This window comes from Malus domestica, chromosome 10, assembly GCF_042453785.1.
Source record: "Malus domestica chromosome 10, GDT2T_hap1".
Classification (NCBI taxonomy): Eukaryota; Viridiplantae; Streptophyta; class Magnoliopsida; order Rosales; family Rosaceae; genus Malus; species Malus domestica.
The window spans coordinates 3,215,960-3,235,614 of NC_091670.1; the positions used below are offsets into that span (position 1 = coordinate 3,215,960).

The 19,655-nt window shown below is 37.9% G+C and overlaps 1 protein-coding gene and 2 long non-coding RNA genes across 5 annotated transcripts; 1 reads left to right on the top strand and 2 right to left on the bottom strand.

Annotated features, from left to right (window-relative positions):
* Positions 1-1,989: 1,989 nt before the first annotated feature.
* LOC108174372 (uncharacterized) lies at positions 1,990-3,184 on the top strand. The gene is made up of 2 exons (XR_001791185.3): positions 1,990-2,533; positions 2,638-3,184. It is a non-coding gene; the product is annotated as an uncharacterized lncRNA (long non-coding RNA).
* A 2,773-nt stretch (positions 3,185-5,957) lies between these two features.
* LOC139188414 (uncharacterized) lies at positions 5,958-6,455 on the bottom strand. Its single transcript, XM_070805744.1, has one exon. It carries the CDS (start codon positions 6,453-6,455, stop codon positions 5,958-5,960), a length of 498 nt encoding a protein of 165 aa, XP_070661845.1.
* A 2,369-nt stretch (positions 6,456-8,824) lies between these two features.
* Positions 8,825-13,379, bottom strand: LOC114827242 (uncharacterized). Of its 3 annotated transcripts, none has more exons than XR_011572526.1 (4): positions 12,971-13,379; positions 12,631-12,692; positions 11,678-11,726; positions 8,825-9,762 (listed from the first exon to the last, which is right to left on the bottom strand). It is a non-coding gene; the product is annotated as an uncharacterized lncRNA (long non-coding RNA). The 3 variants fall into 3 exon arrangements; XR_011572525.1 differs by having other exon boundaries at positions 8,825-9,942; XR_003776452.2 differs by lacking the exon at positions 8,825-9,762 and having other exon boundaries at positions 11,546-11,726.
* Between the last annotated feature and the right edge of the window lie 6,276 nt (positions 13,380-19,655).

Below are 19,655 nucleotides of genomic sequence, written 5' to 3' on the forward strand. Positions count from 1 at the left end.
CGTCAATTCCCCTCGCGAACTCTGAGTAAGAAATGATTAACTGAAATTTGATTTTTTTAAACTTTGTGTTTGGTTGTATTTAACGATCCCTAATTCCAAATTTATGGTTTAGATATATATATATATATATATAAAAGATATCTCGGGTACTTCATTGCTATCCATTATGCTCTCTACTTTCAAGCAAAGAAAATGTGATTGATGGTACAAAGAGATACAATCTGATACTTGTTTTTGAACTCAGCTTTGATTTAGGGGTGGGTATAAAAATCGGGTACTTCATTGCTATATATTTCGTCAGTTTGTTTGTCAATTATTCTGTTAGATGTTGATGTGGCTTGAGACGGGGCCACTTTTTATTAAAAAAATTAATTAAATATTAAAAAAAATTAAAATACAATTATTTAAATATTTTTATAAAAATAATGTGGAACCCACCCACGTTCTTCCTATCGCACCGATCTCCCCCCACCCTTCCTCCTGTCACTCCAAAACCAAAACCCCCTTCTTCCCCATCCACCCATGTCCCCCACCCCAACCTTCCTTCATCACCAAAACCAGAGCCCCCATCACCCACCACTTTCTCCCAAAAATCCCCTTTCCCCGAAAATTCCCTTTCATCTTCTTCTTCTAAGCAACCCGACCCAAAAATCCCCTGAACCCAAAAATCCCCCATGACCCCTTCCCCCCATCTCCCATCACTCGCCAACTCTCTTATCTCCAAATATGTGGATGGAGAACAAGAGCATGAGACAGAGCGGACTTGAGAAACGAGAGCTCCTTCTTGGTCATATGTCGACGATGAAAATAAAGATCGGTGGTGAGGTGGGTTTTTCGATGGACGAGTTGTACTAGGTGGTGGTGTACTGGGGGAAGAGCTCGGCGGGGAGGTTCTCGTCAGAGATGGAGGCGTAATGGGGAGGGAAGTGGTTGCGGGTGAAGCAGAAAGGGCAGCTCTAGATCTTGGCGGTGTAATCAACGGTGGAGAAGGGGTTGAGGACGGAGCGGCATGTGCGGAAGCGGATGGGGGGCGGGGGGCATAGGGGAGGACGGGCATGGAAGGGAATCGCTTGATCGGAGTGTAGATGGCTGGGTGACTAGGTGGAGAAGATGATCGAGTGGGGAGGATGAGGGCGAGGGAAAGTCACTGTGGGGTTCTGGTTTTGGAGTGAAGGAATAAAGGGTGAGGGGAGACAGGCGGGATAGGAAGAAGGTGGGTGGGCCCCACATTTTTTAAAAATATAAAAATATTTAAATATTGTATTTAATTTTTTAATATTTAATTAATAGAAAGTGGGCTCGCCTCAAGCCACCTCAGCATTTAATAGAGGAATTGATAGACAAACTAACGAAAGGTATGACATTGCAACAAATTCGAAGATAAAATATGACATTGAAATGTTTTAAAGATGGGGGTATGAAATTATGGCTGATCCAATAGTTGAGGTAGATTTTTGTAATTTACCCTATATTTGTTAGAATCGTAAACCGACATGAACTGAACTGGAAAGGGTGTAAATCGAAGCGTACGATTTTAGTAATAAATTTAAGCGAAACCATACTGAACTCAACGGTTGATACTTTCCGGTATCAGTTCTAGTTTGAAAGTGACACCGGACCGAACCAAACCATGGCCACACTTTTGATCTGAGATAGTTCATTTACATATTTTGGATGAAATGGTTTAAACAGGAGTCCAACAAGTCTGCTGAACCTAGAGATTAGGCTGGAAAAAAAAAAATACCAAATCCTAAACCGAACTGAAAATCCCTAAAATTTCAATACCCAATACTGAATCGATCTTGAAATTTCGGTACAGAAATCGGTCTCAAGTTTTCGGGATTTCTGTAATCCCGAACCGAACCGAAAAATATATATATATATTATTTAATTTTTAAATATATATTTAGAATTTTAATAGCTGTCGGATTAGGTCGAGATTTAATCTCAACCGTTGAATACAAATCAAAGTTCAAACCCTCAGACTTTGACTTGACCTCACTCTCTCGCTCCGTCTCTCGACTTTGACTCGACCTTGCCTCAGAGTCTCGAACAACCTCACCACCACCCTCCTCGACCTCACCTCAGACAACCTTACCAGTCACCTCAGAATCCGGCCACACCCTTAGACCCTCTGATCTCTCTCTCAACTTCTCATCCCTCAGACCCTCACTGTGGAGGAGCTTTCCTTCATGGCACAGAGGCAGAGCTACGACCATTGGTGCCACTCACCTATCTGATCTCTCTCTCGACTTCTTCATCCATATTCCAGTGCACTGTGCACTGATTCTCCACCAAATCAGATAAATTTTGGAATTAATTTTGGGTTTGTGAAATTTAGATTAGGGTTTGTGAAATTTGGCATTTTGAGCATTTTGTTTGAATATTGAGATTCTTGAAACAAAATTATTGGGAAGAGTAGGAATGAGATTCTGGGGTTTTGTTAGCAGAAATTCTAGTTCGCAATTTCGATTGACTTTAATTTTTGATGGCCACCACTTTGATCAAGAACATAAAGACTAGGTTTTTTCATGTATGTCTTTCAAAAACCTCTTTTTTAGCTTGATTTTTTGCTTAATTTTGTGATTCTGATTAATCTGTTGCGATTATGAATTAATGAAAGACTCGTTGTATTAGGTTGAGGACATCCAAAAGACAGTTTAAGGAGCTAATAAAGTGCCATAACGACACGGTTTCCATTCGGTAATTTGCGTTAGTCGTGTCTTCACTTTACATTGTAGCGATAACTTCCTGTTCGTGACTTGGTCTGCACTAGCAGTTTAGAGTACATATTTCCAGATTATGCTTTCATTTGCTAAATACCTGCTTGATTCTTTAGTTAACCTCTGGGAATCTCATCTCGTATTCTTGGGAAGTCCCTGATTTGCTTGTGACTTGGGTTCAATTACTTGCTAATTACTTAATTGGGTATATGAAGAAACAGTTGTTAATTACTTACTTGGTGCATCAATTTGTTCAGTCTGGATTGCTGCTCAAGGGAATTACTGTTTTTGTACTCTGTTTTTAGGGTATTTTGTATAGGAAATGGTGGTTGTATGAAGCCAATTGAACTACCACTCTTCTTGTGATGAACAGATTTTAGTGGATGTTTTTGCAGAGAAATTGTTGTGAAATTACGTGGTTTGTGGCTTAATTTCATTTACTTGGATGTTTGGATGGTCTACATTTTTATTCTCAAAGAAGTTAGCATCTTGGTTAGCTGCAATGTTTTATGATGATTTGTTGTGTGATTGTTGCAAGTTTCATGCTTTAGTTTCTTTTGAGATAATTGAATTCTGCAGATGCAATTAGTTTCTGCAGATTGAATTGGATTGGGAATTTGGGTGTCTTAAGTTCTGTAGATGCATATCAGATACAATCGTAGCAGTCTGCCTGCAATTTTGTGTGAATTTTATTTCAGGATTCCTGATTTGTCTTGAAATCCTGAAACTATTTCGGGATTCCCGAAAATTTGGTTTGGGATCGGTCTTGAAATTAGGATTCCTGAAAACTTCAGTTTAGGAATCGGGACAAAGTTTTTGGTTTGGTATCCCATACCGAAACAGCCCTAAGATTATTTAGCGATTTTGGTTGCCATAGAATCTCAGCGTTTTGTACATCTTGCTTAGGCAGGTTGATCAATAGGATTTAATGTTTGTTGGATTATGGAAGTTGTACTAAATCCTGTATGATTTGCACTGGTAGTCTTACTTTAACCGAAATAGAAGGGGGCGAAAGAGTTATACGAAGAGTTCTAGTAAAACCATAGCTTTGTACTCCGATTGTATAGACTGGTAGATACACTGTAACAACACACTTAGCTACTTGACGCAAATATTCTACTAATCCCTTCATTTTTTTGTTAAGTTTGATCTCTTTCCACCTTGATTCCATGTAGTTACTCGAATTATCTGGTACGACATATACACCACATTTGAAATACAGGTCCCCTGGTCCTTGATCCTTCACCCCAAACTTCTTGACACCATCGATGAAAACTATAATGTTCCATTTGTCAACGTTGTGGATTAAGTTTACCCCAAACCACTTGTCGTGGAGATGCGTAACAACGACTTTGTATTTCTAGTATTTGATATCTCCCGCACCCATCCCTTTAATAATAATAAGATGCGTAACTATACAAAGTATTTCATATCTCCCCCCACCCATCCCCTTAATAATAATAATAATTTTTTACCAAACATAAACCGTATGTGCCAAGTCCGTCTTCCTCTGCTTGATGATCTCACTAATAATAAGAATAATTATTATTATTTTTGGTTTTTTATATTAGCATCCCACAAAATGTTGAATGCATCCCACATTAAAATTTAATATTAAATAACTTATTTATTCTACTATGCAATGACAATTTTGACCTTATTAGGTTAAAAAAAAATAAAAAATTCTATATACACCCTAAATCACTTTTAACGTATTATTTATCTTCTTCAACTATCAAAACCCCTTCGACTCTCTATTGTTAAACAAAAACCTAACCAATGAAACTACAAACATGTTGATTGAGAAAAAATATTTTTAATTAATGAAACACGAAATCGATGTTTCTGAAGCTTCACATGTTGTAGACTTCACATTATATATTGTTTTAGTGATTTTGACAACATCAATAATGATTTAATCTTGCTTTTGATGTGTTATTTAAGCTTCTATGTTCGTATTCATTTTTTAGGGATTACATGAAGAATTAAACATCTAAAATTACCACCAAATATTAAAAACAGACGACATGAGTTTTAATGGTGGAATTAAAAACAACCCACATATGCTTTAAATCTCAGGCAGCATCTTTTGTCAAACTTTTAGTCAACATTATTTGTCCAAATTAAAAGGTTTGTAAGATTTAAGAAATGTGGGGTGTATAGAAAATATGGGATGCATATAGAAAATGTTAGGTGTATATTAAGAATGTGGGGTGTGAGGATATTATGGGGAAGTATGTGGGGTGTATTAAGATAATATTTAATTAAAAAAGTAAATGTGAGGTGTTTTAAGTATATGAGGTTTATTCAATAATTTGTAGGGTGTTAATATAATAAGCCTAATTTTTTAATAAACATAGACTATGCCAAGTCCGTCTTCCGCTGCTTGATGATCTCACTACTCACTATTCAATCAAGGGAGTTGACTTCTATTTATGGAAAATATACAAAATAATAGAATATGATTTGATCAACAGCGTAGATGGTGCTTATAATCATGTCTATGAACATTAGTGCGACTTAGAAGAAATGCAAGGAGGAATTTATAAAGACAAAGGTTACTTGCTGTTCGCTGCAAAAAAGGGCATTCAAAGGACAATCTTCCCAAGTTTTTCACCGCCGTTTTTACCATTCGCTGCAAAAAACAAATACTCCTCCCCTTGCGAGCTCCTTCGTCAATTCCCCTGGCGACTCTAAGTCCCTCAGAAAAAATGATTAACTGTAATTTGAATTTTTTAAACCTTGTGTTTGGTTGTATCTAACGATCCCTAATACCAAATTTAAGGTTTAGATATATAAAAAAGATATCTCAGGTACTTCATTGCTATCCATTATGCTCCCCAGTTTCAAGCAGAGCAAAAAATTCTAATTGAGTTGATTTTTGAACATGCAGAGTAGTTAGACATCTGAATTACCAATCTTTATTATTATTGCAATAAACACACAGATTACACTAAAAGCTAGTGAATCATAAACTTGCAGATGACTTATCCAAACACAAAGATAAGACATGAGTTTATTATTGTTGCTATAAACACATGGATTATAGCGAAATTCAAAAACTAAAAACAAGGAAAAAAGTAGTGATGAAAACCAATGCAACTTTTGTAGGGAACACGATTGCATTCGCACATGCAACAAGCCTTTTAAATCCATAGGTGACCCAAATGGGACGAGTGAAGTCTCGTGAGGGTTTCCAGAGACGTTACCCACAAACATCATGCATACTGATCATCAACATCTACCTTGGGAGACTGAGTAGATATCCACCCCTCCGGCATCGGGTGTTTTTTGGTTGAGGCGCAATTCGAATCTGTTTTCAATGAACGGCCTGGTTAAGAGGTCGCTTTGCAAGTGACGTAATCGACAGCGCGTGATTAGGTTGTTGCTGTCAGGTGGTCCGACAGGCTCGACCTTGAACAATGTGCAAGCCCAATTGTCTTTGGTTTCATTTCGGTCAGCAGCTGCGGCCAGGACCAATAGCCTGTTTTGGTCCACCCTTCTCAAGTAGTTGCCGTTGTAGGAGCATTTGATATGCACGTAATTCTTGTCGGCGTAGTCCTCATTGTTTGGCTTCTCCGTGGTGAACTTTATGAACCTGCTGTTTTCATTGTCCTCGGAAAATTGGACAATCTCATTAAGGTCGCTTTCTGCATCAAGTTGATAACGCAAATACTTGTTGTTGGTATCTGCTTTCAGCAGAAAGGGGCTTGGTAGTACAGGTGGAGCCATGTTGTATAGTGTAGTTGGGATTGGGATGATCTCTCTTTTTTTCTTCTCTCTTGATGGTTTAATTTACTTGCTGCGAGTGTGTTGCTCTGTTCAAACCTGCTATCCTATTTATAAGAAATTAAGCACAAGCTAGCTCAAGTTATGGTCTTTAATTAATATTATTTTCGACAAATCAGTTTCCCATCTCTTTCATTGATATGAACATGGCTGATCTCATTGGTGTGACGCAAGATTTGTTAAAATAGCTGATCGGATTGATTTCTTTGTATAACTCTTCTGCCAATTCTGCAACTTGTAGATGCAATTCCCATTACAAAATTAAAAAAAAAAAAAAAAATCCTAAACTCATATAAGATAAATAAAGACTTTTTATATCATAAAATAAGATTTTCTAACTTGTACACAAGACTTTAGTTACGAGATCGAATATACATTGATGGGTGCGCATTTTCCTTCGTCATCTTTTCTGTGCTATTAATTTGTGCGATTGTCGACTTTCATAAATTACAACGGCTACAGGTAAAATGTCACTCCAGTTTTGATAAATAGTGAAGGCATATGGCAAAGTCTGTGCGGTCGTTTTTCATGAAGCAAATTCTTGTAGGTCTAATGATGGGGCATATGACAAAAACTTCTTTCTTGTTTAAAACTGAGCACAAATTTTAAATTTTGTTATAACATTTCACAACTATTAAAGGTTAACTCAATGACCGTAAGCACCAAAGAGAAAAATGGTTAAGTGAATGTTATTAGAATTATATAAAACTGCTTGCATAGTATTTTACGAATAAGAAATTTTATAGAATATAGAATAAGTATTTCTTTTAAAAAAAAAAAATTGGGATGGTATATTACACTAAAATATTTGTTGTAGAATTTAGATATGATCATAGAAAAAGACTTTGCCAAATGTCAAAAAAATTTATACCACGTGGAATGACTATAATTGCCAGATAGTTAAAAGTTTTGCAACATGTAATCGACATGGTTTCATAGGACCTACATCTAGTTGACTTGGTTGTTAAAATTAATGTAAGACTTTTAGTTGATATTTCTTGAGGGTGAAACACCTTTTGAGAAACGTTTTGGGCCTCATTACAATTTTTTCACTTATTTTTATGTTTCAACTTAAATATTCTACTATAAATACATTTGGGCCTTAACAACTGGTAAAACCATTTCCAAATGTATTTTAAAGATTTTCTTAATGTCACGGAAAATATTTTATGAAAATGAAAGATTTGAATTTCCACAAAAAAACGTGGGTTAACTCACGGTTTTTTGTCGGTTTTGTAAATTCGTATAAATATCTTTGTTAAATCTATTTGTTTTCACATTAACCTTACCGTGAGGTACTTAAAATTAATGTAACTTTCTGTCGATATTCTTGAGTATTGACCCTTGTTAAGGCAAAGATTTGTGCCTCACTACGATTTTTTTCATTTATGTCTTAGGTTTCGTCTTTCACAAAACACATGGCTGTAGACCTGAAGTTTTGATTAAAAATATTTGTAACATGACAGCATATGGCTATAGGCGTGGAGTCTTTGTTAACAATTAAAAGTTTTGTAATAAAATATTTGACTTGGTTTTATAAGGCCTACATCTAGATGATTTGGTTTTTAAAACAAATATAAGACTTTTTGTTGATATTTCTTGAGGATGAAACACCAGTTGAGAAACGTCTTGCATCTCATTACAATTTTTTTTTCATTTATTTTTTAGGTTTCAACTTAAATATTATACTATAAATACATATGTGGCTCAATAATTGGTAAAACCATTTCCAAATCTCTTGTAAACATTTTCTTAACGTCATGGAAAATATTTTACAAAAATAAAACATTTGTATTTTTCACAAAAGACAAAGGTTAACAATCACGGTTTTTTTATCGGTCATATAAATTCATTCGAAAATCATCATTAAGTCCATTTGTTTTCACATTCGCCTTATCGTGAGGTACTTAAAATTAATGTATAGCTTTCCGTCAATATTCTTGAGGATAGATCCTCGTTAAGGCAAATATTTGGGGCCCACTACCATTTTTTTTCATTTAATTTTAGGTTTCGGCTTAAATATACCATTCAAACTAAATCTTGGATCAATAATTGGAAACAAATACTCTCCCCATGCGAGATCCTTCGTCAATTCCCCTGGCGAACTCTGAGTGCCTCTGAAGAAATGATTAACTGAAATTAGAATTTTTTAAACCTTGTGTTTGGTTGTATCTAACGATCCCTAATACCAAATTTAAGGTTTAGATATATAAAAAAGATATCTCGGGTACTTCATTGCTATCCATTATGCTCCCTAGTTTCAAGCAAAGCAAAAAATTCTAATTGAGTTGATTTTTGAACATACAGAGTAGTTAGACATCTGAATTACCAATCTTTATTATTATTGCAACAAACACACAGATTACACTAAAAGCTAGTGAATCATAAACTTGTAGATGACTTATCCAAACACAAAGATAAGACATGAGTTTATTATTGTTGCTATAAACACACAGATTACAGCGAAATTCAAAAACTAAAAACAAGGAAAAAAGTAGTGATGAAAACCAATGCCACTTTCGTGGGGAACACGATTGCATTCGCACATGCAACAAGCCTTTTAAACCCATAGGTGACCCAAATGGGACGAGTGAAGTCTCGTGAGGGTTTCCAGAGACGTTACCCACAAACATCATGCATACTGATCATCAACATCTGACTTGGGAGACTGAGTAGATATCCACCCCTCCGGCATCGGGTGTTTTTTGGTTGAGGCGCAATTCGAATCTGTTTTCAATGAACGGCCTGGTTAAGAGGTCGCTTTGCAAGTGACGTAATCGGCAGCGCGTGATTAGGTTGTTGCTGTCAGGTGGTCCGACAGGCTCGACCTTGAACAATGTGCAAGCCCAATTGTCTTTGGTTTCATTTCGGTCAGCAGCTGCGGCTAGGACCAATAGCCTGTTTTGGTCCACCCTTCTCAAGTAGTTGCTGTTGTAGGAGCATTTGATATGCACGTAATTCTTGTCGGCGTAGTCCTCATTGTTTGGCTTCTCGGTAGTGAACTTTATGAACCTGCTGTTTTCATTGTCCTCGGAAAATTGGACAATCTCATTAAGGTCACTTTCTGCATCAAGTTGATAGCGCAAATACTTGTTGTTGGTATCTGCTTTTAGCAGAAAGGGGCTTGGTAGTACAGGTGGAGCCATGTTGTATAGTGTAGTAGGGATTGGGATGATCTCTCTTTTTTTCTTCTCTCTTGATGGTTTAATTTACTTGCTGCGAGTGTGTTGCTCTGTTCAAACCTGCTATCCTATTTATAAGAAATTAAGCACATGCTAGCTCAAGTTATGGTCTTTAATTAATATTAATTTCCTCAATCAGTTTCCCATCTCTTTCATTGATATGAATATGGATGATCTCATTGGTGTGACGCAAGATTTGTTAAAATAGCTGATCGGATTGATTTATTTGTATAACCCTTCTGCGAATTCTGAAACTTGTACATGTAATTCCCATTACAAAATAAATAAACAAAATCCAAAACTCATGTAAAATAAATAGAGACTTTTTATGGCATATATATAAAATAAGACTTTCTAACTTGTTCAAGCTTATAGTCACAAGATCGAATATACATTGATGGGTGCGCATTTTCCTTCGTTATCTTTTCTGTGCTACTAATTTGTGCGATTGTCAACTTTCATAAATTACAATGACTACAGGTAAAATGTCAGTCTAGTTTTGATAAATAGTGAAGGCATATGACAAATGTCTACAATTTGGTATCAAAGCCAAACTCTGGCCGGGAGTGTGTCAACGAGGACGTCGGGCCCATAAGGAGGATGGATTATAACATCACACATCGTTCAGGGGAATGGATTCTGTAAGTCTTATATGTATATTCCTATCTCTACCTAGCACGAGGCCTGTTGGGAGCTCACTGGCTTCGGGTTCCATCAGAACTCCGAAGTTAAGCGAGTTCACACGAGAGCAATCCCATGATGGGTGACCCACTAGGAAGTTCTCGTGTGAGTTCCTAGAAATAAAACTGTGAGGGCGTGGTCGGGGCCCAAAGCGGACAATATCATGCTACGGCGGGGCCTGGGATGTGGTAGGGGCCCGGGCTGGAATGTGACAATTTGAACCCGAAGCCAGTGAGCTCCCAAAAGGCCTTATGTTAGGTAGAGATGAGAATATACATATAAGACTTACAAGATCCACTCCCCTGGGCGATGTAGGATGTTACAATCCACCCCCCTTACGGCTCGACGTCTTCGTCGGCACACATCCGGCCAGGGATTGGTTGTGATACCAAATTGTCACATCCCGGCCTGGTCTCCCACCACATCCCTGGTTCGACTTCACCGTAGCATGATATTGTCCACTTTGGGCCCGACCACACCTTCATGGTTTTGTTTTTGGGAACTCACACGAGAACTTCCCAGTGAGTCACCCATCATGGGATTGCTCTCGCACGAACTCGCTTAATTTCGAAGTTCCGTTGGAACCCGAAGCCAGTGATCTCCCAAGAGGGCTCGTGCTAGATAGAGATGAGAATATACATATAAGGCTTGCAGGATCCATTCTCCTGAGCGATGTGAGATATTACAATTAATGTTCAGTAAAATATTTTGTGAAAATAACAAATTGCATTTTAGACAAAAAAAAATGGCACGATTTTTAGACGGTTTTGAAAATTTGTTTAATACATCGATATTTTTACACTAAGGGGACGAGGAGTTCGGCTAAGCCACACAAAGGGCAGCCTAATTTGGTTTCAAATTCGCCATTCACAAGATTCAAACTTAGGACCTCCCACTTCCAAGTAGAGAGGAATACTACCAGATCGTAGTACTGAGTGGCAAAAAATCTCATTAAATCTACTTGTTTTCACCTTAGCCTTTCCATGATGTTTTAAAACTAATGTAAGGCTTTATGTTAATATTCTTAAGTACTAGCCTCAATTTATGCAATGTTTCAGGCCTTACTTGACACGCCCCAACCTCGATATCCCCACATACCAAGGTAAGCATATGCTGGTCGACACCCAACGGTGACAAAGCCATTTTAAACATGCATACAAATAAAGAATATGCAATTAAAATGTAAAATTATATTATAGGAACATGTATAGAGCATACAACTACTAATAATAATATGGAAGAATTACTAAGAAACGATACGAACAAGGAAATGATACTTATACTGAGAAGACTCGAGGATACCTATGCCAAATTACCATGACGCCGGGATCATGTGCCTCGATCCTAACTCCTGAAGGGGTGCAAAACAGAAAAAGTGAGTGGACCAAAGTTTATAATAATAATACTAATAGTAGGAAAACATTTTATTTTTGAACATAATAACCTCATGTTTTGAAAACACATTTATAATACTACATAGAGGTTTTATAAAAACCCCAGCATGCCATATAAAACATTCGTAAAACATGTATGTAAAACCAATGTTGAAAATGGTAATAACGCCCGAAGGTAAATCCGTAAATCTCATCAGTGAGGTACTTAACTAGAGGTATCATAGTCGTCCAAATGCAGTACCTGTCCATCACCCGAAGGTGAAGCTGAACAACCTATCCATCACCCAAAGGTGAAGCTGTTTAACCTGTCCATCACCTAAAGGTGAAGCTATATAAAATAACATACATCCACACTGACACTAGCCGTGGCTAATGAATCTGTTCGACATTGCTTTTAGTAGTGAAGCTAGGGGTGTATAATATATCATATCTCACTCCTCCATCCTCTGTGTCATACGACCATAGACATTTATACCTGTGGTGTGCGGATGTGCCATATGATAAACCACTAGGTAGTACCAAAAACTTATTTCCAAAACTCGTATCAAAATCTGGAGCTCGCTAGGTCAAACCTCATCTCATAAATCCAAGATAAATCATATTCATGAAATCCATAAAATAATTCATGTTTGTAAAACTGTAATATAAATCGTATTCGAAAATCATAGAAATCCATATATGCAAATCCAATAATTCAATACCTTTAATGAAATGTAATTTCGATAAATCAAACTATTTCGTAAACCATAATTATAAAAGTCTATAAAGCATATTATAAATCATATTCAAATCATGAAATATGGAATGCATGCTAGGCTAATATTTTATAAAAACAAGTAAGTTAAGAAGGGGTCCACTCACTGATTTTATTGCCCGAGAACTGCTCGTACTAGTGAGGATGACGTCGCTTCCCGCCAACATGCCTAAACACAATTAGGGACCATTTAATAAAACTATACTAAAATGTTAGAATGTAAAAGGAATGGAAAATTCGGATCCGGCAAGTAGAAAAACCTAAGGAGGGACCTCAGGTTTTCGCTCACGTATTGTTGTACGAGCAGCCATGAGGTTATGGTCCAGAAGGCCATGTGACGCCATATGTGGCGGTAGGCCACCTAGACTAGTCGAAAAATTCAACAATTCTAAAAATTCCCAAATTTTACAGGAATGAAGATCTCAATGAAATGAACAACTTTCATACTTAGGTTGAGGTCCAATTTGACTGGGAAATAGCTCAAATTGCCCTCGATCCCGTCAAAATCCTAGAAATGGGTGCTCTCCAATTCGTCCTCAAATCGAACCAGACGCCCCCAAACTTGTGTGGGCTTTGTTCCTGGGTTCAAGGTGAGTGGTTTGATGGTGGTGGTGGTCGACGTAGCTTTCACGATCGGCGAATCTTTGCCGTGGCACCCCTGGAACCCACGGGTTTCGTTCTGCATGAATTCAAGGTTAAACCTAGTGAAATTTGGTTGGAGATGGAAGAGGAGAAAATGATGGTTAGTTTGCAGGTGGTGGCGAGTTTGGATCGCCGAAAAACCAGTGGAAACACATCGGAAAGGTCACGCTACGGGTTGGGTTAGCGGGGAGGAACTGACTTAAGGGTGATCCAGTGCTCCTCCATTCTCTCATTTCCCCTCAATTCTCTCCTTTTTTATTGGTCACTCTCTCTCTCTTTCTCTTCTTTCTCATTGGGCGTCCACCCTTATTTCTCTCATTTCTCTCTTCTCTCCTCCATCCATCTCTTTCATTTCTATTCTTTCTTTTCCATCATCGCCACATACATGGTACAGACTGATGCTCCAACAAAATCTGGAGCCTTCCAGATTTATGGTCAATTGACCATTTTGCCTTCGACTTCGTTTGTTAATAACTCTTTCGTTATAACTCCAATTTACGTTCCGTTTACGCCCACGCGTTCGTTGTGACAAGTACTACAAGTATACACTAAGAAAATGGATCTTAAAAAGTCAACATATTTGCCTCGAAGGGTATTTTCGTAATTTCACATTTTAAAATTATAAAAACCGTAATAATTGGGGATGGGTCGTTACATTACTTCAACAACAACACACAACAACAACCAAACCTTATGCTATTAAGTGGGGTCAACTGTACTCCACTATGATCGAGTTTGCACCAAATCTTTCGTTAGCTACAAATACTTCATATCATTTCCTATAGTATATTTCCAAGTCTTAGTAACTTTTCCTCCACTCATTTTGCCCTAAGCCTTCCTCTCATAGTTGCCTATTCTACCATAGCATTTTTAGATTTTCGGTTCATGTACCAAAACCATCTTAACCGATTTTCTTTCATCTTATCTTCAATGGAGACCACTCATATTTTACCTCGGATGTCCTCGTTGTTAATCCAATCATTTTGACACCCTGACCGCAATAATACAAGTTACAAGGCCGAGATATCTTGGCCGTCATGATATTGACCATATGGCCCTATTCAGGAATGACTTCACAAGCCAACTTAATAACGAAGCCATAGTAAGATAATTACGATGTGAGTGAATTTGAATCAAAACATTCATTAATAATAAATCAAAAGGTGCTACAAAGTTTCCTAATCAACCTCCCTGATTGGGAACATATATTCAAGGTTTAGATCACATTGTTATCACATCACATTAGAGCAGCTAGAAGTTTCATACAATAGTAAACACATAAAAGTGTAGTGCTATGCATAATCAAGAGTGTGATCATGCAAATATTATTGACAAAATAAATATGCAGTAGAGGAATCATCACTAAAATCCAAGGGATGAAACCTCATTGCCAAGCCCACTTGCCACCACTGAGGTTCTCCTGATTCTCACTACGTCTTGAGGGATTGATACATAAAGTATGAGTGGATCAAGTTTTATCTCGTAAAAAATCAATCGAATAATCTCTGTTTTGAAAACACCTATTGTTGAATTATACAGGAGATGACCTTAGGGCCCACATCCAACCATATCGATATAGCCCAAACTTGGTAATTATTGCCCGCACAATCTGTCAGGTGTGAAGTTTTATCACAAAAGGCCTCGGTGTTAGATGAAGTGAGGACATGATATTTAAACTCTTATCTACTTAGAGATATGGCTGATGTGTGATATTTCAACACCTATATATATATATATATATTAAAAACTACATGCATAATAATATTACCATAATAGTGGTCACAATCAATTCATCTTGCACGTCATATCAAAGAAAGTAAGTCATTCATAAAATCAAAGTAATAGAATATGATTTTATCAATATTGTAGATGGTTCTTATAATGATGTATACGCACGTTGGTGCAACTTCAATTCCAATGATCTCTCTCTTTTAACAACTAACTATATTTATTTCATAAATGCTATCATTTGTATATATAAAAAAAATGATTTGATCATATTAATTCTGCATAGTCCCCTCAAGTTGGATGGTAAATGTCATAAATCAAGTTTTTTAGTCACAATTGAGTCCTTGAGATTTGCCTAACTCATCATCTTGGTCCCTGAGATTCAAAATCAATAGGAGCGGTCAACAAAAGTCAACGTATTTGCCTGGAAGGGTATTTTCATAATTTCACATTTTAAAATTATAAAAACCGTAATAATTGGAGACGGGTCATTACATTACTATAACAACAACACACAACAACAACCAAGCCTTATGCTATTAAGTGGGGTCAACTGTACTCCACTACGATCGAGTTTGCACCAAATATTTCGTTAGCTACAAATACTTCATATCATTTCCTATAGTCTATTTCCAAGTCTTCCTAACTTTTCCTCCACCCCTTTTGCCCTGAGCCTCCCTCTCATAGTTGCCTCTTCTACCATAGAATTTTTAGATATTCGGTTTGTTGATGCACAAAACCGGAGGGGTCTTGGAACAACGTAAATCCGACAGTGAATATGCAAGAAAGTAAATAACACAAGATGTATCGTGGTTCACCCCAAGGTTTGGGCTACGTCCACACTGAATATGTATTTATCTGAGAGGTGAGGGAGAAAATGTGAGAGCCTCTGAGAGTGATGCTTTGAGAGGGGGTGAGGAGCCTTAGGAATTGGTCTCTTCCAATTGTGAGGGTGAGAGGTCATTTTATAGAATAATAACTCCTCACTTATTACATATTTGCCCCTTCCTTTATCACATAATTACATTTAAGTCCCTTGAGTATTTGTACGAGATCCAAATACAAGGCCCTAAATATGGTATTAACAGTAGTCCCCTAAGTCTTCAGTCAAGAGAGTCTTTTGGCTGGAGACTTGAAATTTAGTCCATATGTGGGCCGAAGTAACTAGATGTTGTCTTAAACTGATGTTCGATATGAGGCGGTGCCCAATCTGAAATGATGCTCAACTAGAAGTAGCACATGCTGTGAGGCTGCTCGACTCGTGGCTTATGTTGCCTTGGTTGGCTCGGCTTGTGGCGTTGAAGGTGAGGGAGTCCCTTTTATAGAATAAGGGCTCACTCCTCAATACATGAATGATGGGCTAGAGTTGATGCTCTCTAATGATGGTGAGGGAGTCCCTTTTATAAAATAAGGGCTCGCTCCTTAGTACATGAATAACGGGTTAGGAGTGATGCTCGTGGCGAGGCGATGCTCTCTAACGAAGGTGAGGGAGTCCCTTTTATAGAATAAGGGCTCGCTTCTCAGTACATGAATAATGGGTGCTCTCTAATGAAAGTGAGGGAGTCCCCTTTTATAGAATAAGGGCTCGCTCCTTAATACATAAATAATGGGCTAAGTCCCCCAAATATTTTTCATGAGGCCTCCACACAACATTCCAGCCCATTTATTTTGGGCTTTGCCTTTTTTTTTTGTTTTTTTATTTTTTTTTATTTTTTACCTTTTGATGGGGTTTATACAAATGTCTCCAAAAGATAGGAAAAATAAATTACATCATACAAAAACCAGAAAAGTAAATCACATCATTTTGGTGGGGTGTTTATTCTTCACTTTTGCTTTTTCATTAACATCATGGTGTCGTATGTGAAGAGTGGGAACATGCATGATGAAAGTTTGTGGGCATCTTCTGCGTTGTCATCGTGCCAAGTTGATTCCCTTAATCAACGTAGAGCTTGGGCTGCTGTGCATTAGTGGGTAGCCATGCTTTCTGCTTTTCTCTTTTTGCTTTCTGCAATTATCTCCGACCCAAAGGTTAATGCACAAAACAGAATCCTAATTCAGCATCAAGCAGGTAAGCTTGAAAATCCACTGAGCTGTGCTAGTGCAGTAGTAAGAGCGTTTGTTCCCTGTTTATCAATCAATCTATGTGCTATTGGTGTGAAAAACTGTACAGATTCAGGATGCACTCCACTAAGAGTAGCAACCACCTGCTACGCAGATGACTCCAAAACCTTCTCAATAGTTGGTGGACTAGCAAACTCAAACTTTCACCCCACATCACGCTCAAACGTTTTAATTGTTCTTCTCTGGTTGTTAGTAAACATCAGAACGGCAATACCTTCTTTCCCTGCGCGTCTAGTATGCCCAAAGCAATGCACAAATGTCTCTCGATCTTGCCACACTCCCCCCCACCTACTTCATCGAGTTCTTAATCTTGCCAAATGATGTCGTAGCTGAGTCACTCGCCAAGTCTAGATTCAGCAAGGTCTTGAGCGACGCGATGACCCTTGACATGTTCAGGCTCAAGACGATTCCTTCACGGCTTCCTCCATGTCTGTGCCCGTGCTCACTCTCTCTCTCTCTCTTCCCCTTTCCCAAAAGCTGATAGCTTTAATTGTACTCATTAAAAGAGTGGCTTGCAAAAGGTGAGCTTTCCCCTGAAAAATTGGTGTCACAGTTTGCTGCTGATCCTCATAATGAACATGCTTGATTAAATCTGCCCCCAATCCCAAAGATACCGGCTTTGATAAGACCTCTTTTTGGTGGGACATTGGTCGAGTCTCTCCCTTTTCCTTTCCTCTTCACTGGGTTGCTGCTGCTGCTGGTGAATCGCGTCTGACTGGAGCAGCAGAAGAAGTCTAGGGAACGGATATTGAAGCATCAACAGCATCTGGGTTTGTTCTTGCTTTTCGCCTTGAACTTTCCTGAGGCCCTGTGCTACTATCAGTCATATTCTTCCATTTTCCTGACAAGAAGATGACCGACAAGCGGAAGACCGATATTTTCAGTAACATTTTCTCTCGCCATTGTCGGCGGCGCGTGGACTCGGTTCTTTGATCTCGGCGATCTCATTGGAGACTAGGGTGGCGATAACAGCGTGGAGTTTGAGGTTGAATAATGAGGTTTTGACGGTGATGTTGTGGGAGAGGGAGTGTCTTGAGAGATTTAGTGGGTTTGTTTCTCATACTTCAGTTCTTTGAATTTTTGCCAAAAAGTAGAGAGAGAGAAAGAGAGAGAGAGAGAGCTGATGAGTGTTTGAGATTTGGTTCTTTTCAGTTTCTGGGTTTGTTTTTGTGATTTTGCAGATTGACGGTGGCGGTGAAAAAAAATGAAAGAGAACCGACATAGTTTTTTGTGTCGATTCCCACAGACGGCGCCAAATGTTGATGCACAAAACCGGAGGGGTCTTGGAACAACGTAAATCCGACAGTGAATCTGCAAGAAAGTAAATAACACAAGATGTATCGTGGTTCACCCCAAGGTTTGGGCTACGTCCACACTGAATATGTATTTATCTGAGAGGTGAGGGAGAGAATGTGAGAGCCTCTGAGAGTGAGGCTTTGAGAGGGGGTGATGAGCCTTAGGAATTGGCCTCTTCCAATTGTGAGGGTGATGGGTCCTTTTATAGAATAAGGACTCCTCACTTATTACATATTTGCCCCTTCCTTTATCATATAATTACATTTAAGTCTCTCGAGTATTTGTATGAGATCCAAATATGAGGCCCTAAATATGGTATAAACACGGTTCATGTACCTAAACCATCTTAACCGATTTTCTTTCATCTTATCTTCAATGGAGACCACTCATATTTTACCTCGGATGTCCTTGTTGTTAATCCAATCATTTTGACACGCTGACTGCAATAACACAAGTTACGAGGCCGAGATATCTGGCCCTCACTAAATTGACCATATGACCCCATTCAGGAATGACTTCACAAGCCAACTTAATAACGAAGCCATAGTAAGATAATTACGATGTGAGTGAATTTGAATCAAAACATTAATTAATAATAAATCAAAAGTTGCTACAAAGTTTCCTAATCAACCTCCCCACTTAGGAACATATATTCAAGGTTTAGATCCCATTATTATCACATCACATCAGAGCAGCTAGAAGTTTCATACAACAGTAAACACATAAAAGTGTAGTGCTATGCATAATCAAGTGTGCAATCATGCAAATATTATAGACAAAATAAATATACAGTGTAGGAATCATCACCAAAATCCAACGATGAAACCTCACTGCCAAGCCCACTTGCCACCATTGAGGTTCTCCTAATTCTCGCTATGTCCTGGGGGATTGATAAATAAAGTATGATTGGATCAAGTTTTATCTCGTAAAAAATCAATCGAATAATCTCCATTTTGAAATAACCTATCGTAGAATTATCAAAGAGACGAAGGGCCCACATTCAACAATATCGATATAGCCCCAACTTGGTAATTACTGCCCACACAATATGTCAGGTGTGAAGTTTTATTACGAAAGGCATCGGTGTTAGATGAAGTGGGGACATGATATTTAAACTCTTATGTACTTAGAGATATGACTGATGTGAGATATTTCAACACCTTTATATATATATATATATATATATATATATATATATATATTAAAAACTACATGCATAATACTATTACCATAATAGTGGTCACAATCAATTCATCTCACACGTCATAAGTAAGTCATTCATAAAATCAAAGTAATAGAATATGATTTTATCAATATCGTAGATGGTTCTTATAATCATGTATAC

What these genes read in the sequence shown, in the direction of transcription:
- LOC139188414 (XM_070805744.1), bottom strand. Translation starts at nt 6,455, where the DNA reads ATGGCTCCACCTGTACTACCAAGCCCCTTTCTGCTGAAAGCAGATACC.